We start from the raw sequence: 26,891 nt of genomic DNA on the forward strand, positions 1-26,891 counted from the left end.
TGCAGAGTCAATAATTCAGTTCTCTCGGTGCTTAGTTTCTGGCTTACCAATGCTTCTGTCAGGATAAAAATGGGCTCTGCTGTAAAATGAGAATGAAAGTGGCAATGCAGGTTTTTGTCATTAAATACATCATAAAGTGGCAGTACCTGTGGGAAGCCAGCCAGCAGAGGGAAAAGCTCACAGAGTTTCAATTCCTTTGCTGGCAGCTCAAGCCCAGCTCTGTCTCCTCAGTAAAATGCTGTATTCTTTACTCCATGAAAGGATTCCCCTCAAAGTGCAATAAGCTGGTGAAAATTTACAGTAATATTGTAGTCCTCTCTTCACAATTGAATTTTGGGTTATTTCCACTATTGTTATGCATTTAAATATTGCAACCTCACATGAATCTTCCTCTTTTAGATGCTGTTTTCTTGTATTCAGCTTCTCTTCTATCCCCATCCATTTGTCGTGGTTGCAAATTTTATGTAACTTTGCCATGACATGGTATCTTCTAGAAATTCTCTCTCCTGGCCTACTCTTACATGCCATTTATTTCCTGTTGGATCTGGGTGGCAGGAAGATTATCTTTAGGGAATTGGTGAGGGAAGCAGTGAAAGGCATCTGTAGCAATGAGAAGAAGGGAAAATGAGATTGAAAGATGGCAGTGAAGGACGCCAGGATTTAAGAGCTGGAGAAGAAGGAGGAACTGGAGCTAAAAGAAAATATTACTAATTTCTTTCTTTGCTGTTTTCTTACGCTACCTGCTTTGGCTACTTCACACTCATGCATGAACTTTAATAGCTGGCCAGTTATATATTTTGAAACTTCTACAAGAGTCCATTTTTTTTTTTCCACCATTGAGAGAAATATACAGTTTTCAGTTATGAAAATGGTGTTATTCTAAATAAAACTGACATGATCCACCAACACTTTCAGAAGCACAGATGCTTTGTCCCACTATTTACTAAAGAGGTTCACACTTAGATTAAAGCAGTGAAATCAAATCACTGAATAAAGCCTGGAACAACATAATGATTTAAAGAATTCATGGAGAGCTTCTGGTAGGAAGAAAGTTACACCAAGGCAAAATTAGATTGTTTTCTGTACATCAGGACATGGATGCACCATGCTACCCAATATTGGTGCAGTTGTTTTGCTGAGTATCTTGTCTGCTTTCATTTGTCCTTGTTCTCCTCTGCAACATTGGGCTGCAACCACAAATACAAATGCTGCTTCCCAGGCCCATCAACGTCAGACTTAGCAGAAGAGTCTTTGTTACAGGAGCCACGAGCCATGAAATTTTCTCTCTGAACAACGGTTTTGTTATTATTTTTTTTTTTTCCCAGCATAAACTACGTGGGTTGAGATATGCACAGCCCCCTGATGTTAAGTAATAATTTTTCCCAACTCAGTGTATACATAATGCTAGGAATTAAATTAATTTGTTGTGTACTTCAGTCCTTCTGAGTGGTGCTGCATCAGGACAAGATTTCCCAGTGTTTTATTAGCGAGGAAAATTGCACCGTCCTTTCACCAGCTTGTTTAGAGAGCAGAAGGATTTGTAGTGGGATATAATTATATTTGATTCCTATTTTATCTTTTGTTGTTGGAAGTAAAAGAATGCAGCTTCGGGGGTTCACACTTGAGTGCTTTCAGTTCAAGTTGAGAGTCTGAGCTAAATGGATCTTTCTGTCCAAATACTGTAAAAGTTGTTAATCTCTTGCTTCAATGACACTTTTAAGGAGCTGGTTACTCAGAGTTTGCTGCTGTATGAAGATGAACCACTCTGGAGGAGTTCTGCTTGCTGATGAAAACACCTTGAAATAAGCCCAGTTCATATTTAAAGAACTCAATTACGACAACTAGTTTTGTGTTTTAATAACTGCAAATCACCCATTGACTTTTCCTGAAAGAGTTCACAGAAACTATTTACTTTTTAAAAGATTCTATTTTTCCTTGTCTTCACAGCCAGCAGAGAAAACTCTGTTATCAGGGTGCACAAACAGATGGAGGATAGGCACAAATATTTATTGTAGTTATTTGTATTATTCAGAGTAAGAGTGGATATTACTTTCAACCCAAACACGAATAATAGAAATGAGAGGCTGTGAGTGCTCTGGGAGTATAAAATCTTGAGAAAGCCTTGCCAGAGCTGGTCTTCCCATTCCAAGGAGAATATTCTCCCAATCCAGAACCACAGAAAGTACATGGCTTTATTTGGATAAGTTGCCTCTTTTATAGCAATGTACCTGTTAGAACTAAAGCCAGCCAGCCATATTTTATTCAGATTGGCTGTTTACATCCACATTGGTGATAGATTTCAGTCATGTTTTTAAATTCCCCTTCAGCTATAGGAGCTTTCTCTCATTGCTTTTGCTTTTCTCTCTCTCTCTTCAAGCTGCTACTTGCAAGACGTTTCCCTCATCATTGGCCATTGTTTCCTCCCCTATTCCAGCCTTTCACAGAGAATTGGAAGGTTTCATTCCCCCTTCAATTGTTCACTTCTCTTTGCACCCCTGACCCAGATTCCTCACAAAAAGCCACCCTTCATCCTTGGAGACAAGAGGTTTTATTTCTGTTCTCAGGTAAATTCTGATCTATGTATCTGTATTGATGCAGGCAGAGCTTCAGATATTTGCAGGTATTGCCACATTGAGCCTGGTAATTTTTCTTTTTGAATCTTATTTAAGCTCTTCTGGATCATAATTTCTCCATTTAGTAACTTCCAATCTCTCAGAGAGATGTCAGACATTTGCTCTGACATGTAGCAAGTTTTGTAGCAATACTTAGCCATTTTTAAATGTGATCTAACCAGAACATCTTCTGTCTCTCCTTGATGTGTGAGCATCTGAAAGTAAAGCCCTGAGGTGAACCTGAGGTCTCCCTTCTCAGGCACATGCAGCTCTTTGAATGCTTTCCTTGCATAGCTGCTGTAGTCTTAGTGAGGGCTAATTTATAATCATGTGAATATGGCAAAAAAAAAAAAAAGAAAAGATTGATTTTCACTTCCTTGATTATAATTTAATTTATGTGTGGCAACTGTGGATTCATCAACTTTTAAATTCCTTTGGGATGTGCCATCAAACACATACACCTCCTATGTTTTGTTGCTAAAATGAATAAAGTGTTTTCTGCAGAACTCGGTGGCCGGATCTCTCCACCATGTGAGAAATTGCCTTTGATTAAGGCATCCCCAGAGCTGTGCTTGAGCCCAGAGCCTTTCCAAGTCCTTGTTGTTGGTTTTCCAGGAAGTTCTGGGAAGGTTCTGGGTTCCTTGGCCCTTGTCAGAGTGAGCACAGCCTGGGAACGGTGGTGCCGGGTGACGGAAGGGGTGTCTGGCACATGGCTGTGCAACTCCCACTGCTGTTTTTTGCTTTCTTTTCTAATTGATAACTCCTGCCATCTGTTCCCAAGCCATTCCTCTGCTGTCCTTTCCCACACACAGTCTCCTCCCCTCACAACCCTTGAGCTCAGGCTGAGTGCCCCAAGGCTACTGCCAAGAGCTGGCTGATACCAGGGGTACCTGGGTGCTAAGATGCTGCTGACAGAGATATAACAGGCTGGGCTCTCCCAGCAGCATTTCAGTGGGCTCAGATGCTTTTCTCTGTGTGCTGCTTTAACTGCAGTTCCCTGAGAAAACTCACAGATTTTTTTTATTCAAAAAAATAAAAAAAAAACCCAAACACTTGATGGGGTTTTTTTTTATTCAATTTTTTATTCAATTTTTTATTCAATTATTTTTTATTTTTTTTATTTTTATTTTTTTATTCAAAAAAATAAAAAAAAACCCAAAAACTTGAGCAGCTCCAGTCTGTGCACACCCCTTCACTTTATAAAATCAGTTCAATTGTTGCTCTGATGTGGAGCCCTTCTGAATCTGTCACCCCTGCCTGGGTTCATGACTACCTTGTGGCTTTCTGCAATAAGTCAGTAATCTAGAAGCACTGTAGTAGCCGAGTTCTTTTTTGTTGTTTTTTTTTTTGGGGGGGGTGGGGGGTTGGGGTTTTTTGTTGTTGTTGTTTGGGTGGGTTTTATTTGTTTGTTTGTTGTTTTGTTGGTTTTTTTTTCCTAAGAGCCTTTATGTTCTTTCCAGTCTATATTTGAATCTCTCTCTCCTTGTCTAACTCTCCATGTGGTGGCTTAGCATCCGGAAAGCCTGTTTTATAGTGCAGAGAAATGCATTTCTACATGCTAAGGACTGAATTTTTAACAAGAACCTAGATGTATATACCAGCTAGAGGGATTTTTCTGAGAGGAGCTGAAAAATGGACAAAATCAAGAAAGAATTAATCATAGCAATCATAGCTGTGGTCGACCGTTATCGAAGAAGCCTTGGACCTTCAAGGTGTGTTGGAGGGATAATTAAATAAGAACATTGGGCATCCAAGTGCCCAAAAATAGATCCTCAAGAGTGTGTAAGCCACTGATTTTCCTTAGGTTTCTAATGGGGGTTATGGATTTAAACAACCATAAAAATTTTATGTTACAAATGCACAAGAAATGCTCATCAAAATTAACCTGAGAACCCATGTTTTGGTTTCTGTTTAAGGTGGCCTTCTCCTCTCAGAGACATCCCCATGTACAGCTCCCACATGTTTTTCTGAGCACCTACCAAAGGAGCAGGGAAATGAGGATTTACCTCATCTCTATTTGGAAGGTTCCTCATGATTTTTAGATTAAGTATGATAATAGCTTGCGGGTTATATTATGTTTGGGTATAGGCACAGTCAAATTATTAAGCTTTTGTCCTGAGGTGATAATACCGAGGCTACAGTTGTGAGGAACAAAATCTTTCAGGAGGGAGTGGCTGCTGCTGGAATATTTTCTTTTTTAATTTCCCAGCACCGAAGAATTTAGGACTTCTGTTAAAATAAACAAATTCTAATAAGCTATTAGTGAAAATGAGAGAAGCTCAAAAACTGCAGCTGCAAGTGTTCACTGACTTCCTTGATTGTCACATTTTCCCATTGTACAATAGTGATTATTGCAGGAGGCTCTGCCATGTAGGAAGAAATTATATTTCCTGTGTTAGGGGAAAGACAGACAGTCAAATGGAATAAAATGATCACTCATCAGGTGATTTCTCTGATGGTGTAGGTCTGAAAGAGTTCCACAAAACTTAATAATTTCAAGTGACTTTCATATTTTGGATGTTTTTATAACACTGATTAGAAACCTCTAGATGATGAAATATTACAGCTCCGGCAAGAATCTAATAAAAATCCCCCCTGGGATTGATTTTGATTGACTACAGTTGCCTGTCTGTTTTTATTTTACTGTATATGAACAGACAGGAATGAGCAGGATTGAGTTAACCCTTCCCTGGTCTAATGCCTGTCCTTGGGAACCTGGGCTGTCACTGCTTTCTACCACTGACACCCCGAGAAAGGAAAAAGCAGTTTAAGGGCTCCATTAACACTCATAGTTCCTTTGTGTTTTGTACCTCCAAATATAATTGGGGATTGGATTAAAATATTAGGAAATGGAACCCACACAGGGATATAATTCAAATTAGTGGTACAGCCCTGGTGGAGCAGTTCTTGTTCTGGAAATTATATTGATTCTTCTGTGAAGCTAATTAATGCACATATTTGTAAGTTAATGAATAAAAGTTCAAAGTTATTCTTTAGGAAGCCTTACATCTGTTAGAAGTCAAGAAGAGGGTTTTTTCCTGTCAAATAAAGATGTTTAATACTGCGCATGTGCTGTGTCCATTTCCTCTCATAAGAGTTCCACCTGCTAAGGATAGTTGCTTTTAAAAACAAATTGAACCAAAACATAAAATTATATTAGGGAAATATTATTTTCTTTGTAAATGAAACACTGGGATGTTAAATTTAAACTGTTTAATTTATTTATGCTTACTAATTATTTTCAGTGCTATGTAACTGTGAGATCACTGTGCACACAGACATTAAATCCATTTAAGTAATTTATTTTCTGTCTTTCTTGAAGCAGTTTTCTCAGTAAGAAACCCTTTGATTTTTCAAATAGATGCATTAGTGATTAGTGGAGAAGCCTGAAATAGAATAAATATTTATTACCTGTTATATAGTTTATATTATTAGAAGGCAATTTTTTAATGTAGGTTACTCTTTTTTATTAGACCGTGAATTCCCTATCCTTTGGAATCTTTGTATCTTAGATTTAAGCAGATCTGCTTAAATTTTTTGATTTTTAGCACCTCCCCCTCCTCCCTATGTGCCTGTTTCAGTTATTTGCTCTTCCTCTGGAAGCATATTTGCACTGCCAAGCATAGTTATTCCTGGGTTTGTTTTGTTTTTTTTTTCAGAATTAGGACCTTCCGAACTTCTCTGGTTACATCTTGTATTTCCTGGAATCTGCATTGATTTTGCCAAATGAGCTTGGTCAATTTTTTTTTTGGAAATTTTAGTCTGTCCAAAAAGAAATTCTTTATTTCAGCATGATGGATGGGGAGGGGAGAATAATCATGCTTGTATCATCCCCTCTGTTTCAAACTGGAATACAGGAATATAGGTGAGAGATTCTGTGTAGTGGCAGGTTTGGCTCCATCCTTAACGTGGTCATTGTGTGAAGCTTGGGGCCATTTGTGTTTCTCCTCAGATTGGTCCTTTGGAAGAAAGAAATAAATACACAGGGAAAAGGGAATAAAAGGGGGGAAAAAAGTGAAGAGCAGAAGGGGAAATCAATGGGGGAAAATAAATAGATAAGGTAAAGGAAATAAATAGCAAAAAGTGAGTAAACAGCAACAAGCAAATAAATAGCAACAAGCGAATAAGCAGTGAGATGCTCTGTGCACCGAGAGGCAGCGGTGCAAGTTGAGAGCGAAAGGCAGGTCCCCGGCAGCTCCCAGCCCTGGCCGGCCTTTCCCGTGCCCAGGCGCAGCTGCTCCAGCGCCTCTCCCGCCTGGCAAATGGGAATTTTTGGCCCCCGGGGCCCCCGCAGCTCCCCGGTGCCGCGGCTCTCCCGCAGCCGGCGGGCTGTGGAGCGGGAGCAGCGTCTGCTCTGCGGGGCTGTGGCGGCGGCAGATTCACATGACTAATGCTGCGAGAGATAGCAGGAGCGCTTTTTTTTTTTTTTTTTTTTTTTTTTTTTGAGCAGCTCCAGTCTGTGCACAGTTGGCTCCCAGCTGACAGACAGAATGTGGGGTGGGCTTTGTCACCAGAACGCTGGGTACTGCATGCCCAGTTATGCTCGCAATTCCACAGTGCCCAGAAACCTGCTGCTTATGTCAGGGTGCAGCCAGCCTGAACACATAGAAATTGGGTAGCTCGATTGTTTTTCTTTACTTTCAATTTTTAAATTTTTCTTTTTTTTTCTTTTTTTAAATTTTTTTGCCTCTTTCATCCCTGCAAAGGTTATATAATGAGGGGATTGCTGCTAAAGTAAAAAGGGAAAATGAAGTCTTTGTTAAATGCCTTCACAAAGAAAGAAGGTAAGCGATGAAAGCAGAACACTTTGATGTTTCAGACTGGTGTTGTCTTGTGTACATTTAATATGATGGGCTTAGTGACTCTATAATTAATCAATTCCTGCAATTTCTTTTTTCAAAATTATTTAATGTTAGTCAGTCCATTTAGGCAAGTGGTTATTAAAGCTGGATGTGACTTTATTCCTTTTAGGATTTTCTCTGGAGAACCAAGTAGTTATAAAAATGCTTTTGTTCCCTAAGAAATGCGTTTGGAGACACGGAAGCATTTTCCTGGTGAATTTTGTCAGTGAATGGTGCTGAATTGCCCCTTCAGATGTATGAAGTGCCAGGAATAGAATTCAGAGAGCAGGAGGAAGGAATATGTGGTACTTTCAAGTATGCTTTTAGGGATGATAAATTTAAACTTTTGGGGGCATGGAATTAGTTCAGGCATTTTCATGTCATTTTATATCAAGTATTTTTTCCCAAACAAGTTTTGCCACAGTTATTCTTGCAGTTCTGAAACGTGGTGAAATATTAGGGAAAACCAGAGTCCAACAGGGACTGAAGCATGGACATTTGCATTTCATAATTTTGTGTTGTAGTTCTGTTTTTTAATTGTGAAAATAATGTAAATAATGCTGATAAGAAGCAACTAAAAAAATATCCACCCACTTACAGTTTGCAGATTGCTGGGGGAAAGAAACAGTTGGGTGGAATATTAATCACTTCAGGCACAGAAATGCTTATTTTTAACTCTTTCTATAAAAGATTTGTGTTAGACATGCATCAATTAGTGTCATTAGTTGTCCCCTTCCCTGTTTATTTCCTGTAGTAAAGGCTGATTTTGCTTGTAGTTTTCTTCTCAAGAAAAGGACATTAATAGCAAAACAAAAGCTAAACTCTTAAATGGACTTATAAAATGTTCCTGAGGTGTGTAAGACAAAAAGAATTCCTTTCCTCTGGTGCCTGGAGGGTGGTTTCTCCAATCCGTTAGTACAGAGGTGCCCTGCAGCTCTCTGTCCGTGCTGTCACTGCGCCCAAGGCACCCTGTCCTTGTCCTTCCTCCCCCTCTCACCAGCAGAGATCCCACCAGCCTCTCCAGAGTCCCAGCAAACATCCCCAAAATGCTGGCAAGATTTTGTTTTCTCAGCCTGTGGCTGGAAGGGCTGGGCAGGCTGCTTTCAGGTTCATGAGAAATTAAAATCTGAGGGTCAGACTCAATTTTTACTGAATCCAAGGAAAACTTTGGTGACCTGGGGGAACAGCATTAGACCTTCAGGTAGCAAACCCGAGTGTGCCAAACATCCCCTGTATTCAGTTTGTATGTTTTCTCTTTGAATTCTGCTTTGTTGTATCTGGGAAAGATCCCCATCTTCAGTGAAGTAATTTCTGGAGCTGTATTCCAAGTGTCAAAAATAAAGGAATGTAGAACTGTTGCACCTCTGCCCCAAACTTTGACCTAAGGGTCTGTATGTGCCAGTTTTGGAGATAAATGCTGTGAGTTTGCTGTGAGTTAGCACTAACTGGGGCTTTCACTGTGACATCTGAAGGACCAGTGTGCTCTCCTGACACCCCCAGCTGCTTTGAAACCTTAAAGAAATATGGAATGGGAAAAATTTGAAATGTCAGGAAAATTGTCCAGAGTTTCTGCCAGTTTCCAGTGAAAGCATTGGATTTCTACACTTTCTCTCCTTTAACAGCTTTTAAGGGCTATTTCCCTTATTTTAGAGGAAACATGGAAATGAATTGAGACCCTTTCTGTGCTTGCTGTTCCCATGTTTGGTTGCTCTGATGTTGTTGAGTTGTTTACTAGAGAAAGTTTCATCTCACTGGAAATACAAAGGATGTTATTGTAAAATATTCAGAATTGTAGCTAATAATAAACTGACTGGTGAAAATTATACAAACCATTCTTTTACTTGCAGTTCCATCTCTATTTTATGCTATAAATATGCTCTCAGTTTTGCACTGAAACCTTAAATTTTGTTTTGTTCTCTCAATTAAAGGCTCTATTTCAAGGCAGGACAGATTGATTCTGATCTATATTCATATTTATGTGAATTTATTTATTTGCACAGTATGACAGACATTCTTATTCTGGGTTTTGTGTGGTTTTGAGGGGTATTGAATGAGTAGACATTTCTGGCTCCTTAGAAATGGCACTTATGGCACTTTAGACATGTAGGATGATATTTTGTGGGACTTCTTTCCCAATTTAAATATGATATTTTTCTTCAAGAATTACAACATCTCAGTGAAGCCCTCAGGATAATGCCTTTTGTTAGTTATGCCACTGTGACTTTTCAGATGTAAATCTGTGCACTTTGGCTCAGGTCTTGTGACCCCCACAAGCTCCACGAGAGAAATTAATGAGGGCAGTTGCAATAACGGAGATCAAGGCCAGCATGAGGTTTTGGGGTCAATTCCTTTATGACAGGGCAGGAAATTCCATCACATCTTGTGGTAACTGGTTGGTTTTTTATTAGGGAATTTGCCTTCTAAGTTGCACTTGGGACAAACTGACCCACTAGAGTGGGAAAAGGAGATCTGGAAAACTGTGTGAATGCTTATTTGTACCAGGAGCACACATGGAGGGCTGGACCCTCTGCTCTGAGTTAGATTTGTGTTACCCTTGCTTTGTTTTGTGTTGTGGCTCTTTCATTAAGGAGTTTCTTGGAGCCTTTGGATACTGTGGTGTTCCCTCTGGGATGCGGCAGGGGATGGAACCAATGTATTACCCTGGGGTAATCTGCTCTATATACCATAGTAATGGATGTGGTAGGAATGCCAGGATTAGAAAGAGGGGAATGCCTGGGGATTGCAGCAGTGTAATAGAGTTCTGCTAGGAGAGGAAGTTGTGTCCTCGATTTTTAACCTGCAAGATGGGGATAAGGTGACTGTTCACAGATTTCAGGTTAGACCTGAACTTGAGGTAAACCAGTTTGGGGGCATGGAAGCTGCAAGTTCATGCGTCAGGAATTCTGCTGGGCAGCCCTGTTCTGTGCCTTTCTGACTGAATGTGACAACACAGCAAGAGCATGAACTTTCTGAGCCTCAAACTTGGAAATAATGAGGTGTTACCCATTTCTTAGAGCACAGTTCAGAGTGTTCATCAGTCTCATGGCACTTCTGTTGCCTTACCATTTCAAGCCAGCAAACAGGTTAATGTTGCTCTGTTGTTTTTGAGTTAATGATGTTCTAAAGATAATTTGATCAGCTCTGCTGGCAAGGTGGAGTTCCTGTCTCTGCAGAAGAAACAATGCCATATGTTGCATGTGGTGGTAAACACACATGAAAGTGAAATCATCTGAGATCACCCTCCATGTCTCTCTCTTTGCACAGTGCCCTTTAGGGAGGCTCCCACCTACTCCAACAGGAGGAGGAGGCCTCCCAGTACCTTGGCAGCCCCCCGGATCCTGCTCCGCTCCAACAGCGACAACAACCTGAACATCAACAACCTCCCCGAGTGGTCGGCCTCCTCCTCTGCCTCTTCACACCGCAGCCTTTCCCCTCACCTGCTCCAACAGATGCAGAATAATCCCAATGGAACTGTAAAAACTGTGGGGAGTTACACACCGTCCTCCCGGAGCCGCTCGCCGTCCCTCAACAGGCTGGGAGAGGATGCCAAGAGGCAGCAGCACAGGCACATCAGGTAAGTTTTGGATGTTTCACAGCACAAGGTACCCCTAAAGGCACCATGCTGGCCTTTCACATTCCTTTATGTTATTTGCACTCTCTAGAATGTATAGTTATTCATTCTCAGCACAGTGGGCCATACCCATGTGTGAATATTTTAACTGGAAGGACCAAAGCCAGCTGTTTCCGAACAGAGCTCCAGCAGCCAGGCAGACTTTCAAGTTCAGCAGTGACTTAACACAGAGTTAGCACCTCCAGCTCAAGGTGCTGGCTCTGCACATCTTCCCATAGTTGAAATAAGGATCATATTTAACAGCAAAGCAAAGTGTTTCTGGGATTCCTGGTCCCTTCACAGAACTATTGCTCATGCCTGGAACCTATATTGGAGCTGTTCATGGGTGATGTAGCAGAGGCTGTTTAAGTTCTCGCTTCTGTAGGTGTGTGCTGAACCAAAGAGTGAAACAGAGGGAGTAATGTGATCTAGCAGGCATTCTGGGAAAATACCCTGCAGCTCTGTCCCGCTGGAGAGCAAATCTTGACTAATTAGCATCATGTAGGTATTGTAAATCATGGAATAAAGTGAAGGGCTGGGGCTAAGTTTTGATCACAGCTGGAGGCTGCAACTTTGAGAAGCCACTGCCCTGGATACAGGAACTCCTGTTAAATGTTAAAGACATGGAGCTGTGCCAGGACAAGGGGTTTAAGTGCTGCAAAAATGCAGGGAGGCATCAGAGCTGAGCACTGCTGGAGCTCACACATTTTGGCCAAATATATGTAACTCAGTACTCATTTGAAAATCAGTCTATGTCTATCCTGTTTCCTAATATATATCTGTCAGAATAGAAAAGGACCTGTCAAGAATTGCAGCTGTTGGTTTCTTTTTGCTGTTTGTAGGTGTAAGAGATGTTCAGTGGAGTTTTCAAGTCAGGAAAACAAAATCTCATGTAGCTAACACTGTTTCTGTTACCTTGCCTGTTCCTCTGCTCTCTCTGGCCCTAGGCACGCAGACTGCCAGGCACTGCTTGTGATGGAAACAATACTGCTGGACAGGGGAGATCTGGTGAATTGTGAGACAAAGTTGCTTGGAATGTAACAAGGAGTGAAATTAAAGGGAAGGAAAGGGATACAGATTTCATATGCCAGTGGACAAAGCAAGCTCATCTTGCTTTGTCTTATGTTACAATAGTGCCAAAAACTAATTTGGTTATAATTTGGGTGGCATTTACTCACAGAGCCCAGTATCAACTTAAGATCAGTCTGTAATGAGGCTTCAACTGGATGAGGAGTTGAAGTCAGGAGGCTGTAAGGTTCTTTTCAGAGAATGAGTGTTTTTGTGTTCCACTGGATTCTGCTGATGGCACCAGAGAGGGAGGTTCTACCTTAGAGTCAGTGATTATAATAGACGAATGGGATAAAAAGTGCCTTTTCATCAATGTTCCTGGGATAACACAATTCAAATTCTGGAAGTATAAACAATCATTTGAGCTGGGGGTTACAATTAGAAATTTTTTTTTGGACTAAGCAAACATTTACTTGCTTTGACTTTGTTCAGCTGCTTTCCTCTTCCCTTTTTGAAAAGTAGCTCGGGTGATTGTGGGAACCAATTTAATGCCTGAGAGCTTGTGGATATAAAATTTTGGTCCTTCTCTTAGTGCATCAGCATCACAGCTACTGAAACTGCTGCCAACTGCACAGTTCCCTCTGTGCCACCAAGACTTGTTTCAGAGAAGTCCAGAGTACAAGCAAGTACTGAGAAGAGAGCTGGAGGCTCTCTAAATTTAAAGACAACTAAAAAGATTTTATATATAATTTTTCCTGCAAATAATACATTTTCTTGTCACAGGCCCATTTTGCAGTCAGGAATGACACCTTAAATGACACTTTCCTCACAGATTTTGTTTAACTGTGTGACCACCTACTTACTGTCAGTTAAATGTGGGAATTGTTGCTGTCTCTGCTTATTATTTGCAAATAATAACAGTTACCATGAAGCTGTTGCCCCCCTGAGATGGAAAAGCCGTTTTTGACAGAGTAGGAAGTTGGGTTGTGAATCAGAAGCAGCCAGAAGGGGCAGGGTGATGGAGAAGGTCAGAATGTGACAAAGGGTTAATGAGGTTTGTGGGATTTGTGTTGTGGAGAGGTGCTAGAAAGCAATGCTGCAAGGGTTCCTGTGACCTTTGCAGCCCATGTGGCTCAGGTGTTCTATCTTCTCAAACTGAAAGAGGAGAGATTTAGATTGGGTATTAGGAAGAAATTCTTTCCTGAGAGGGCTGCAAGTCACTGGAACAGGCTTCCCAGAGAAGCTGTAGCTGCCCCATCCCTGGAAGTGTCCAAGGCCAGACTGAAACAACCTGGTCCAGTGGAAGGTGTTCCTGTCCAAGGCAGGGGGTGGCACTGGATGGTCTTAAAAGTCCCTTCCAAGCCAAACTTTCTTGACTCTCATGAGGCTGTTGCTTTCCACAGCAAAGTGGTTGGGGTGAGAGAGGGGAGCTGTGAATGCAATGGAAAGGACAGCCCTCATGTGGAACTTACCCCACAGAAATCAGTGAATGAAATGCCAACACAGCCTCAGCCAGGGCTGAACTGCCAAGGATGGCCACCTTCTTCTGGCTGAGAGGAAACATGTCCACACCTCTCCTGAAATCTCTGCATCCTCCTCCTGCTCCTTCCTGGCACTTGCTGGGCTTGGAGCCCACGCTGGGGACAAGCAAGGGAGAGGAAAAATCTCTTTTTATAAAGCCCTGCACCCCACGTTGCAGCCCTGATTTCCATTAGTGAGCCTGTTGCCTGAGAAGTTCTGCATTCCTTGTGTGGGTTTAATGTGCTATTTCCCTTTTCTCTTTCAGTGAGAGAGAAAATGAATGTATCTGCTGTGCTCAAAGTTAAAGTAGATGCTGCTGGGAGATAACACTGGGAATAGCTGCTACCAGGCTAGGCAGAAACACAGCTTGATACAAGTGGAAATCAGATGTGTAGCTATAGTTTATAGATCTGGATTTTTTTTTTATGGTGATGACTGTTCCTTCACTTACAAGGAAAAAAGGAATGGAGCAAAAGAACTGAAATCTGAACGTCATCTTTCCCAGGCTTCTTTAAGCAACTGTGAGAGTTGGCTGAGGTTTCTGGTGCAAACTCCATCACAGACATGCAACCAGAGATTGCTTTTAAACTCCTGAATGTGGCTTACCATTAGCAGCACCCCTTCACAGTAATGGAGCAGAGCAAGGTGAAAGGGGCATGCAATTCCAAATGGTGAAGAAGTTACTGCAGGAAATGGGAGTGTTCCAGATAGAAAGATCCACTAGGTGTGGGTTTTTACCGGACTTCTGTACCTATTGACTTACTGGTCCCTTTTTTGGTAGGAGACTTGTTTTAAAAACAGAAAAAAACCCCAAAAACAAACAAACAAACAAAAAAAACCAAACCAAAAAAAACCCACCTCAAACAGAAAAAAAAGGTGAAAACCCAGCCCTTGTATTTAATTTTGCTTAAAGCAGTTTTGGATACTTTCTTACACAAAGTCAAGCAGAGTGTTAAAATGCTAAACCACCACTAAATCACTCTCTTCCTTTCGTAGGGGAAGAACTTTTCCCTATTAATCTCTATTAATATTATTCCTTCTCATGAATATTTTCCTTTTCTAGACTTTGGTTAAGACTGCAAGTTTTTATGCTTTGTTTGTTTTTTTTTAAGTTGACTGCTAGTGTATTGCCAGTTTGTTATGATATATCCTACGGGTTTCCCACCTTCTTTAATATTTGACTCTATTTCCATATCTTTTTGACAGTTCACTCATGTTCCCACAGGCTTAAGAGTGATCTTAGGCATTGTTCAACACCTTTCAACAGCTCCTTTTTTATACACAATGAGTAGACTGTGAGTTGATGGTGACCTGTGGCTTTCTTAGGCACATACTGTAGTCACTGAGTGAGCTGTTGATTGCCATCCAGAAGGAATGATCATTTGGAAAATGTTAACCACAAGCACCAGGCTTTATGCAGATCTGAATTTAACCTTGGGCCTGGGAGTGATGAAGTAACTTGGTTATTCGGTCAATTTAATTAATAATTCAGTGATCTCACTGACTTCGTGTTACAAAACTACTTTGTTGACTCTGTGTTACAAGGATATCCATTCCCAAGAACTGTAAACACAGACATTTTCAAGTCCCTGTGACAAACGGACATGATGGGAATGTATGATGGGCATATAAATTTTGAATTTAATTAGGGCCTGGGAATGTGCAAGTTTAATTTGCAGAAAAACTAAAAGCTTTAATGTTGTGTGTTTTCTATTCTAGGCCATTATGGTCAGGTGAATATTGATCATGTTTCATATTGAAGAATTTCAGCCCTTAAAAGCTCCTGTTTGGTATTTTTTCTGCAGGATTAGATGTTTTATTGGGAGACAGTTTTGTTATTCACTGCTTAATTTAATCCTGCTAATGTGATGGTAAATGATTAACTTTCCCCTTTTGAATAAGCTGTTAATGATTTTTCATTTCAATTTCTAGTGCCGTTTACAGTCCCAGTGCCAACAAGGATACTCTGTCTGCCTTGGATTATCAGGGTCCCAAAAGGAAGCTCTACAGTGCTGTCCCTGGGAGACTTTTTATTGTTGTAAAGCCATATCAACCTCAAGGGGAAGGGGAAATTCACCTACACAAAGGAGATAGAGTCAAAGGTGAGCACCTAATTAATTTGGAATAAGCCTTTTTTCTTGCTAGGTGCGAATTTTCTGTTAAAATTCTCTTTTGCAGGGGTGGAAATAATCTGTATGGTGAAAGTGCTTTTATGCATTTGTTTCTTTGCAGGGCATTTTGCTCCTGGCTCTGTTTCATAACCAACACATATTTAGATACCACTTTAACTGACTTCCAAGTGTTACCTGCCACAACCCACAGCTCTGTGCAGTAATAGCACCATTGTGTCTTACCCAGGGCACAGAATTTGCTGTTGGAGCTGTTCCAGAGGCACCACTCCAGGGCTTTAAGGGTTGTAAATATGTCAGCTATCTAAACAGCTCAGGAAGGGAATCGGGGTAAAGTCGGCTCTGCTTCAGGCTCTTTCCTCAAGGAACATTTAATTGGTTAAGTAGAAAATGTCCCCTCACAGGACTTGGGATAAGTGGGTAGGGAGAACCTCCTGTAAATTTAATTTTGGAGGAAGCGTGGTGGTGAAATTTCTGTTCACTGTTGCACTGCCTTGCTAAGACCAGGTTTAAATCAAGGCCAAGCTTTGTTATTGCTTTGAAAGCAGTAAATTCATCCAGATACAGCTGAGAAAAGGGTCAATAGGGTGTACAGGACTCTCTTTCCCCAGAGTGAGGTGTTAGGCTGTGGTTTTGCACATTCAGCTGAAACAGAAAAAAGAGACTTTGTGTTGGACCCATACAAATCAAACAACAGTTAGGGAAATCAAACAAAACTGAGTAAATTCAGTGTCCTAAATAAAAGTGTTAAGCAGCTGCAAATTTTCTTGTGAAGGGAACTACTTATCTCACAAAAGAAAACTTCAAATACCTCCTCCCTTGAGCCTGCAAACTGTAGCTGGAAGAAAAAAATAGGGAACCATTAGAAGGTAGTTTTGCATTTTTATTTTTGGATGTACTGATTCTGAAACATTTGTGGGTTTAATAATTTTTGTCAACTCTAGCCCTCAGAAGGTGTAGGACAGAAATCTGAAGGGTGCTGCACTTAAAGGTAAAACATGCAAAGATAATTTTAAATGCAGTTTAAGTTAATTTATAAGTTAATTTTAAATTTTAAAGACAAAGGGAGAAGGTTAAACTTAGAGTCTGTAGGGCTGAAAAGATAATTTTGCAGTTCTCAAGGTTGTTCCCTGATCAGGTAGGAAGCAGTGATTATGATCTCATGGTGCACAAGAACTAGGATGAAGTTTGGGGAGCACTAAATAACTTTCTCCACTCTGTGTTCACAGAGATCTGACAGGTGTCAGTGGACAAGGAATGAGTGGCTGTTCCATGGCAGGTGTTGGACACAGAGATGTTCAATTGCCCTGCTGGATTTAAGGGTGCAGGAATACTTTGTTTATGTAGAGGATTGAATATCAACAACACAGGTTCTTCTCATGAGAATAAGACAACTCTGGGCAGCTCTGGGAAAAGACAAGACAGAAATTGTGTTTCCTGACAAAAGAGGAAACACTGCAACAGGTTGCCTGGAATGCTGAATATTTTGGTGGCATTCACTATCTGGCAGATGGTTTACATTAGGTTTTGAGACTATTATATGCAAAAATAATCCCAGAATAAAGGACTTAAATTTCAATGAAGTGTTTAATGTTTTTGAAAAATTAATTCAGGAGCCCTTGGTTCTAAGTTATTATGACAGTCACTGGAAGATACTGCAGGAAGGAATTAGTCCACTTCTCATATTTTCATATAATGATGTAGTCTAAATGTGAGACCAATGATCTTGGGGGCCACTCTAAATACTGAAATTAAAAATGGAATTATGGCTGGGGTTTTTCTTTGTGGGGAAAATGTCAGTTTATTGAAAACAATACATTTATTATTATTGTCATTAAAAAGGGGATGTGCCCATCCCACATCAAATCATTCCTGCAGGAATTATTTTTTCAGCTTCAAGAATCTGATTTGCACATAGAATTGAAATATGGCAGGGTTTTTCCAGGTCCATTTGTTTTAAAGCATTTTAGAGAACTTCACTGCAGCAAAGTCTGGCGAGGTTTCCATACGTGTCAGCCTGCTTTTGGAGAGGGTTTGGGAGAAGAACAAGTGAACATGGGGATTGTCAATGTTACTCCTAAGGATGAAACCTTGTGAAATGTAATTTAAGGCTGTTTGCATGGCAGAGCTGGAACAGTGTGTGACAGGCTCCCAGAGCTAATCAAAGGGAAAACTTCCAGAACAAGATCAAATCCTATTTCGTGTTACCATGTCAATGGTTTCTCAGCTGCAGCAAAAAATATGTCAGAATGAACACGGCAAGGTCATGGAGAGAACAAAGAGTGCAGGGGAAAAAACAGTGGTGCTTTAAAGAGGTCTCCGTTGTGTAACAATATTAAAGAAACTGCTCAAACTTTTTGTGCCAAAAATCCAGGTCCAATTAAATCTGGATTCCCGTCCCTGTTTCAGTCAAAATGTAATTATTGCTAGGGAATAAGTGTAGTGGTAGGACAAGAAGCAATAGCTTTGAACTGAAAGATGGTGGATTTAGACTAGATTTGAGGAAGAAATTCTTCACTGGAAGGAGGTGAAGCCTTGGCAAAGGTGGCCCAGAGAAGCTGTAGTTGCCCCATCCCTGGAAGTGTCCACGCCCAGGCTGGATGGAGCTTGGAGCAATCTGAGATAGTGGAAGGTGTCCCTTTCACTGTGAGAAGGTTGGAACAAGATGATCTTGAAGGTCCCTTCCAACCTAAACTATTCCAGGATTCTGTTCTGTTTAAAAAAAATTACTCCATGTGAGCAGGATGGGCTCCCTCTCCATCCTTCAAAAGCACATGGAGTAGAACTCAGAGTCCTAAGTGCTATGGGAGTGCCAGAACTGCTGACTATAAGGAGATCCTCCTTTTTTTCCTCTCTCTGAGCAGGAATTCTTGGTACTGGATGTATTTTATGTCTTTTACAGACTCACTTAGCAAGACCATGGCCCAGTCAGCCTGTTTGGGTTTAGTGACTTACTCTGTGCAGTGTTTGGAGGAAGTGGGAGAATATTAAACCCCATGGAATTCAATTTTCCCTTCACTCTGAAGACAGCCTCACTGAGAAAGGGAAAGCTTTGTCTTGGTCCCTCTCCTCTGCCAGCTTGGTGACTGCACTGTTCTGTATAAGACACTGATGCCCACGTCCTGGCTCTTGGATTGCTTTGGGGAGCTCAAACATGGCCTGGCATTGGCTGTGGGATTATGCCCTGTGTTCAGCCTGATGCCAGGGAGATGCTTATCACGAGTACATCCCATGAGACTAATCACAGCAAAGATGTAGCAAGGCATTTATTGTAGGGATAAAAACCCAGAACAACATATTAGAGAAAGGGATTACTTGGGAAATGTTTTTATGGATTTTCTTTTTTAACTTGGCAGAATTAGAAGGGTCACGGAGAGGGATGAATTCCTAAACTCTTGATGAAAAGTGCTTTCATCAGATGGAGATGAAGCAGGGTTGTTTTTTTTTCTTTCTAAAACTGGTAGAAAAGCATGAGTGACAATAGTCCACAGTGTGTGATACAAAGAAACTGCTTAGAGAAATCTGTGAATGGGCAAGGTTCAAAGAAAATGTATACTAAACAAAATGGTCTTGTATTAATAGGATATTACGTAGCCTGTACAAAAATACCTGCTATATTTTTAGTTGTTAGTCATACACACTGACATCATTTGTGTGTCTGCCACTCATGAAAGAAGAGCCATGGCTGCTTGCAAAAATAAATCTGATATCTTTATTTATACCAGAACTGCCCTAATCTTATGTTTTCACATAAATGAAGGAGAGCTAGTTTGATTCCTCACTGGAACACTTCTAATATTTTGTTTCATATATTTTGTTTCTTTCTTCCTTCTGTATCTAGAAGTCCATAGCAATAAATCTGCCATAATCCAAATGCACACAAACATGTATAAAATATCTGTAAAATTAATTTGAATCAGGTTTTGTGTTCCTAAATTGAACTCTTGCACTGTAAATAAAGTGATCTCTTTGACAGCAAAACTCAGAGAATGCAATACTCAAAAAATTCTTTGTGAGCAAATTAGCAGTTTTCTTGGCTATGAAGATAAAGCAGTAGAGAAGATTTTTGGGAAGATAACAGGTCTGAGTTCCAGGTGTAGACATGCTCTGGTCACTTGAAAGCTAAACAATCAGAATTGTTTTCAGCATCTCATTATATTAAAAAATACCTAAAATGCACATCCTTCACTGATTTAGAAAGAAAAAACCTGATTCAAATACTTTAAGAACTTTTGAAGTCTCACTTTGCTCATGGCTTTGTTTTTCATGGTCTCCCCAGATCCTTCTTTTTTCCAGGCTTACCCCCCACCCCAACTCTCTCAGCCTTTTCTGGTGCCCAGTGTCTGGAAAAACATGGAGTTATTTTGGTATCTCAAATATGCTCCAACAGACTTTTCCATGAGCCCTCCGAGATTCCTCCGGTGCAGACACAGTGTGCACATCACAGAAGGGTTGTAGTAAACCCAAATTCAGCTCTCAGCTCCATTCCTTGGTGTCAGAGGAGCAGGAGCAACTCAGTAGCAGCAGCTCAAGCATCTGCTCTGGGCAGGAAGTCAGTAGTTCTGTGCATCAGAAATACTGACCCTTGTGACTCTGCTTTTATTTCAATGTGATCTCAGCCAGCAGGGCAATCCAAATATATCACTAACATTTTCATTTCTTGTGAAATCCACTTGTAAGTCATTTTGAAGAAGAAAGATTATTAAACCCCTGCTGTGCTCAAAGATACTGCCAACAGACAGTGCTTGTGGGCAGGAGAAAAGTTGGTCTCCTGGGCTTTTGCACTTGTTAGATTAGTAAACAAAATCCTGGGAAGGGAAGAGCCTCAGAAAGGCTGTTTAGTTTCTTCAAGAGCATTTTGTACCTTGTGTGGGTAAGTGTGGCAGCAAAATTGAACTTAAGAAGTTTGCAAGGTATTGTTAAGCTGCTCTTTCACATGGAGGATGAAATGAATGTGAAATGGAATATTAATCTTACCCAGGGTCACTGGTCTGTCCTGACTCGGTTTGATTTCAGTTCTTAACATGGTAAGTTATGGCTCATCACAGGTCCTATCATAATTCATTCCTTTAAGCTGCTTGTGCCTGAAGAGCTGGACAGAGTGGTGCTATCAAAATGTAACAAAGACCCAGACTTGCTCCTACTCCAGCAGGAGAGTTCCCTTTGCTGTCAGAGGCCCTGGGAAGGGATCAGGATGTAAAAGCATCCACAAATCCTCACTGTCATTGTGCTAAAGCACAAGTTTAACATATCCTTTCTTGAGTAGTCAGCAACTGGCCTGGATTAGTTGGGACAGGGAGCACCAGGAGTCGGAGAGGAGCTGTGAGTGCACCAGTGTGGTGCAACACAACACTACAGACTCTGCACCTAGGTTGGCTTGGAGCCCCTTCTCCATTAATTCTCTGTGAATTCCCCTGATTTCAAGTTCAGGCATTACTGTGGAGAAGAGCAAACTTGACTCTGACTGCACCTTTCTCAACAGAGCTGGGGATCAGTGGGTGGATTTTTTTGCAGTGTTTGATTTCTGACCAAAACTCGAATCAGTGCAGATTGATTTCTCACACTGTTTTCATCTCTCCCTCACTTTCTCAAAACTGTTTCCTAGACACCTAAATAACAGGGAAAAGATGATCTACATAGAAATTTTTTGGTGAGGGGAAAAAGCTCCCACAGAGGGCCAAATGTTGAACAGCACAGCTCACTCAGTTTTATTTCAGCTGAGCCATATTTCCTCAGATTTAGAGGATTATGTGCAGCTTATTGTATTTGTAGGTTTGACATAGAGAGTGGTTGCTCTGTTAGTAGTCCCAGTCCTCTTCTCAGCCTGAGGTTCTTTTCCTGAGGTGTTTGCACTGTTTCTTTTCCTGAGAAAGCAGAGTTGAGAGAAGGTGAAGAGATGTTTCAAGTCAGGATTTCTGCATTATCTCCCTAGTTTGATCAGCTCCCATAAGCAGGGAAAGAACTGCTGCATTTCATTCTCTCCCACAAGAAATGTCTGTAGGGCCACAGTCCAGTCTGACTCTCAGGTCAGTTAGCCAGAATCATTAATTACAGATATACAAGGCTTCCCTTCCAGACTGTTGGTGGAGTGCACAGGAAGGTCTCCTGGGTGGCAGCTGGGGCGCAGTGACTGCTGTGTGTGCTGGAATCCTCCTGGTGCCTGGCAGCAGGGTGAGGGGCAGAGTTCCTCCCCACTCCTGCTGCTCTGACCTCAGGTTCTGTTGATGACGTCTTTGGGAGCCAGAACCAGCCTGCCCATACGGCAGAACAGCCAGATCCTGCTCAGCATCCCTCACAGGGAGGGAGGGAGGGAGGGATTGCTGTCGGGAGCCAGGAGGGGCAGAGAAACAGTCAGAAAAATCCCTGTCTTTAACAGAGAGCAAGATTAAGTTGTAACTTGTGCTGACCTTCATTGATGTTGTATGTAAAGTTTGCTTTCATCAAAGAATCATGGAATCATAGGATGTTTTTAGGGGTTGGGATGGACCTTAAGGATCACCCAGTCCCAATCCCAGCCTTTAGACACGTGCAGGGATGAGGCACCACAGCCTCCAATAGGTATTCCTGAATAGATTTTGTGTCATTTGGAATCTCTCCTGCCAAAGACAAATAATTCTGAACATTTACATCAGACAACAGACATTTGAGCAAGGGAAAAGCCTAAATCACAATGTTAATTATTTCTAAAAAAAAAAAAAAAAAAAGTTCGGTTTATACCAATTAGAAATTTAAAATGTCCTGTATTTCAAAGAAGAAAATCTAGATGATTTTTACCTCGGGACACAAACCCAGTGCAGGCTGGTTCAGCTGTTAATTTTTAATTTTTTTTTTTATGGATTTCCAACTTTACTATCATTCTGTTGATTTTTCTTCTTTTTTCTGCTGGTTCAGAAATGTTCTTTTTTCCGAGAACATGTCTCTCATTCCCAGTCCATATGATTATTTATTTTCCCAATACAGAAGAACACAGTTTATCCAAGCACTAAAAATTGATTTAGATATTACAAAGACATTTTAGGTACATCCTGTAACAGCTGTAAAGACATTGGCCTGAATTGAATTTGGCTTTAAATTTCCTTGGCATTTTTGCAAATAAGGCTGCCTGGAATAATTCACTCCTGGGCATTTCAATATCACAAGGAATTTTGAAATAGTAGTCACCATAATTTGTTGGTAAAATTGCTTTCATTTCTTGTTGGGGCATGGAGGGAGCTGTAATGCAGGAGGATACAAATTCTACGTTCTTTTGATTAAAATAATTTTTATAGTCTATTGAGTAATTAATCTAAGATTCGTATGCTATATTAATATAAATACAATATATACATTGCCAATAGACTTAAATTTCCAAGAGACAAAGCATTCTATGCTCTATTCTATTAATTTTATAATGTATACTGTAGTAAAATATTTTATATATATAATTTTCTGGAAGAATCTCGCTGATTTTAAGTGTAATACTTTCAAGACATTAAAATACGAGCTCCTGATTGGCACCTGCTTATCTATGTTTTTCTGTTATCCGGTTGTTTGGTGCTTATCCAATTTTGCTTTGCAGTTTTGTTCATATAATTGGATCTAAGTCCTTTTTTAAACCACACTTTCACTGTGAAAAGATGTCCCAGGATTCCTCATGTTACAAGAACCTTTATTTCACTCTTACAACATCAGATTCTTTTTTTAATTCAGGTTGTGTGTGAAAAGCCTCTGACCTGCTCTTGCCATAGCAGCCACACCTTTTGATTTTACCAAAAGAAAAGGGAAAACCGTTGAAAATTAGCAGACCTTATTATTAATTTTGGAAAGTTATCCTTTGGTTTACCATTGTTTTGTCCGTCAGCAGGGAAAACATTGAGTAGAAAAATCTCTTGCTGTTAAGAAACTATCTGTTACAGTGAGTCTCTTAAACACTATTGGGAGAGGAAAGACAGAAAATAAGGCCTCATTCTAAAAAAAGCATTAATGGGTACAATAGATAAATTACATTTGTCCACTTATCCTTTTAGTTCTTTGCGTTGGAGTGAGTGAAGTGTTGCCAGTTTTTATAGATCTATAGTTTATTGTGGCCTTGGCTTGTGCTGCAGAATTTCTTATTAATGGCACCACGTGAGAGGGATGAGGATCATTTCAAGGTTTTAGGAGATGCAGAACCATGTAGGGCTCAACTTCTATGTTGGAATATGAGTGTGTCCTCCATATCCCCAAAAATTTGTCTGTCTCTGCAGCTGAACCCAGGGCTGTCCCTCATTTGTCTCTTGTGCCATCCTTGTGCCTCTTGCAGCTCCACCAGGCTTTTCCTTCTCCTGGCTCCCAGCATGAGGTTTTTCCCAGAATGCTGAAGGCTGCCTGCATTCCAGCAGCACTCATTTCACCCTTCCACCTCTTTTCCATGGATGCTATGTCTTCAGGCAGGACTACACACGCTTTTCCTTTGCTGTTAGTGTTAGTGATGGCTGATACTCAATAATTCATGTAATAATGGCCTAAACTGGGTCTGGTTCTGCTCTGTAGGAATCCCTTTTCACCCTGTATCCACAGACAGACTTCCAAGGAAAATTTCTTTTCCCCAAAGTGTTGATTTGCTGTGATTTGCTACTGGCACAAACACATGAAAGCACTCCATGGGTTTGAAATACTCAACTTCCTCCTTACAGTGCCTCTCTCCTTCTAGAGCTGGAAATATCTGTGCAATTTGGAGTGTCAGCAGATCTGACAGATTAATAAAATACCAAATTAGGGAAGTCTGTCTCAACATCTAAATAGTTTTTGTTCTGAGCATATTGCCAGTTTGTGTCGTGAAATCAGGACTGAGATTCAGGGCTGAAAATTCCCCTCAAATTAAAAAAACAACAACAACAAAAAAAAGCAGTTAATTACTGGCAGTAGGACTCTTTCACTGTCTCACATTTGGAAATTTCTTTTGGCTGGAGTCCTACACTTTTTACTGTCTTTTATGACTGAAGTTAAACCAATGTACAGTAGGATTCTACAATAATTCTAATATATACATATAGATTATTAAATTTTCCTGGTTCCTTATATCTGTGAGAAATCAGGTTGTGATTCATGTCAGTCGAATAGCACCCACCTATGTATGTGTGTCTGTGGGCAATGTGGACAGAGACCATGGAATTATTAAAAGAAGAGATTCAAGAATCAGCTAAAGTAAGGCATGGAAGTAAGGTTTAACAAGGTAACTAAATAACAGTAAACTTTTAGCTAACAGTTTGTTTTAACAACAAAATTGTAATTACTTGCAAGTAATTAAGATAAGCTTTGAACTACCTTGTAGTATAAGTTTCAAACTATTCTTTGTACAAGCTATAAATTGGGGTTTTTTTTGAGTATGGAATAATTTTTAATCACTTAAAAAGGGGAAGTAGGACTAACATGAGCTGAGAGGCTCTACAAAGCATTTTGAAACATGCTTACTTTGAGTTTGCAATAACTGAGGAAGAGGCCCTATGAAGACATTTTTTAGACATGCTAGCTTTAGGCTGTGAAATGACTGAAAGAAGGGTTGTAAAATGTGTGCTGATTAACAGAATTTATATGCTTGCTTAAACAAACTGTATAACCAAAAATAATGCTAGTGGTAAAAAGATATTTTAAAAGAAGAATGGGAGGCTGGAGGGACATCAGAAGACCATCTCGGACCACCTCCACAACAGATCTTCAAAAACCACAACTGCTTATTATGAAGAAAAGCAAGTAGAAAATAACTGGAAATTTGAGGAAGAGAAGTACCTAGAATGGTGTAAGAGACCTGAATTTGTGCACTGCTTGGGGCAGAGAACCCCCACACCCAGTGCTGTCCTTGCTCACCCTCCTATCGAACAAATTAATAAGTTGGATATATTGCTTGATGTATTGGCAAGTCTAGGGAGGGAGCTGTAATTTATAAGATATCAAAGAAATGCATTCTTTCATGAGCAGAGGTTACATTGTTAAAAATGTATTGGAAGCTGCTGAATTCCCTATTTATATTAGATGGATGATCAGGGAGTGTTTTTTGTAACACTGAATTATCAAATGGACAATATGTGTTAGTTAATGTGCACAGGCTTGAAACATTTTCAACACCACCTGGAATACAGGAACATATTTTTTAATTAGTTAAACACCATGTTTATATTTTTTTTTTAAAAATATGCTATCATTTTTTTTATTCAGCTCAGTTTTCAGTGTAGAGTTGTTGGTGTCATCCAAGTTCAGAGCCCTCCCCCAGTATCCTATAACTTGCTAGGTTTATAGGAGTTACAGGTTTCCTCATATATGCTAGAAAGTTGCTTGACAAATTGTGCATTTGGGATCCATCCAGGTGTAGGATTTTTCCTTAATAGATGTTTAATATGAACTTCTTACTGGAGCGGTGTGTAAATGTGCAGTTCATGGAATCTGTCTCTTGGAATAAACTACATTAAAAGACTTAGAAGTGATGTATTTATAAACATTTTGCTGTCAAATACCTCTGTTAATAGATGGCCATGTGATACCACAAATAGCTTAGGGTTGCATTTATAAAAACCCTGGTAAACATTTACTTTCACATGCAGTTTTACACATCTTGGTGTCTCAAGCCAGACTGCTTTCACATTACCAAGAATTTTAATTTTTTTTTTTAAAAATTTTTTTTGGGCTCTGATTGACTTAATTTTCATCCTGCTCTGTACTAGTGCAAATCACGTTCAGCTTCAGTGCCCCTGAGTCACAGCAGCTGCACTGATCCCGAGTTCAATTGCAGCCAGGCAGGGACTGGGATTTTAAAGCCTGGCAAGGTTTTATCAGTACCAAAAGTGCTGGTATTGGAAACCATCAAAGCACCTCTCCTTTATGTCCCTCCTGCTCTGAAATACCCTACAGAGGCAGTATCCCAGGTACTGGAATCCTTTAGCAGAGAGATAGATTTGGGTTAATTAGCCTTGATTTCCAGCAGGGGTAGTTGGGGCAGAGCTCTGAGTACCTGTGCTGTGAGTCTGATCCATATTCCCAATCAGCCTGCTTTTGTTTATATATCACCTTTGTTTCAATATTAATGTACAGCATCTTTGTAAAAGTACATTTATAGTCTTCTAATATATAGTAAACATACAGTAGTTTATAGGAACTTCTATAATACCAATTCAAATGTCACAGCAATTACTTAGGGTCCTTCCATCACCATCATTCA

At 40.3% G+C, this 26,891-nt stretch overlaps 1 protein-coding gene across 4 annotated transcripts in view; it reads left to right on the forward strand.

The window, feature by feature from the left end:
• SHANK2 (SH3 and multiple ankyrin repeat domains 2) overlaps positions 1-26,891 on the forward strand; it is a 276,475-nt gene that overhangs the window by 90,906 nt on the left and 158,678 nt on the right. For 2 of the 4 annotated variants that reach the window (XM_015631017.2, XM_033515009.1), the window contains exons 1-3: positions 7,152-7,396; positions 10,718-11,027; positions 15,525-15,694. In XM_015631017.2, coding sequence (XP_015486503.1) covers positions 7,360-7,396; positions 10,718-11,027; positions 15,525-15,694 — 517 coding nt within the window. In that variant the 5' untranslated portion in view covers positions 7,152-7,359. Of the gene's footprint in view, positions 1-7,151; positions 7,397-10,717; positions 11,028-15,524; positions 15,695-26,891 lie in introns of those variants that run through there. The other 2 variants (XM_015631014.3, XM_015631015.3) reach the window with 1 other exon arrangement.

Source organism: Parus major, chromosome 5 (assembly GCF_001522545.3).
Source record: "Parus major isolate Abel chromosome 5, Parus_major1.1, whole genome shotgun sequence".
Classification (NCBI taxonomy): Eukaryota; Metazoa; Chordata; class Aves; order Passeriformes; family Paridae; genus Parus; species Parus major.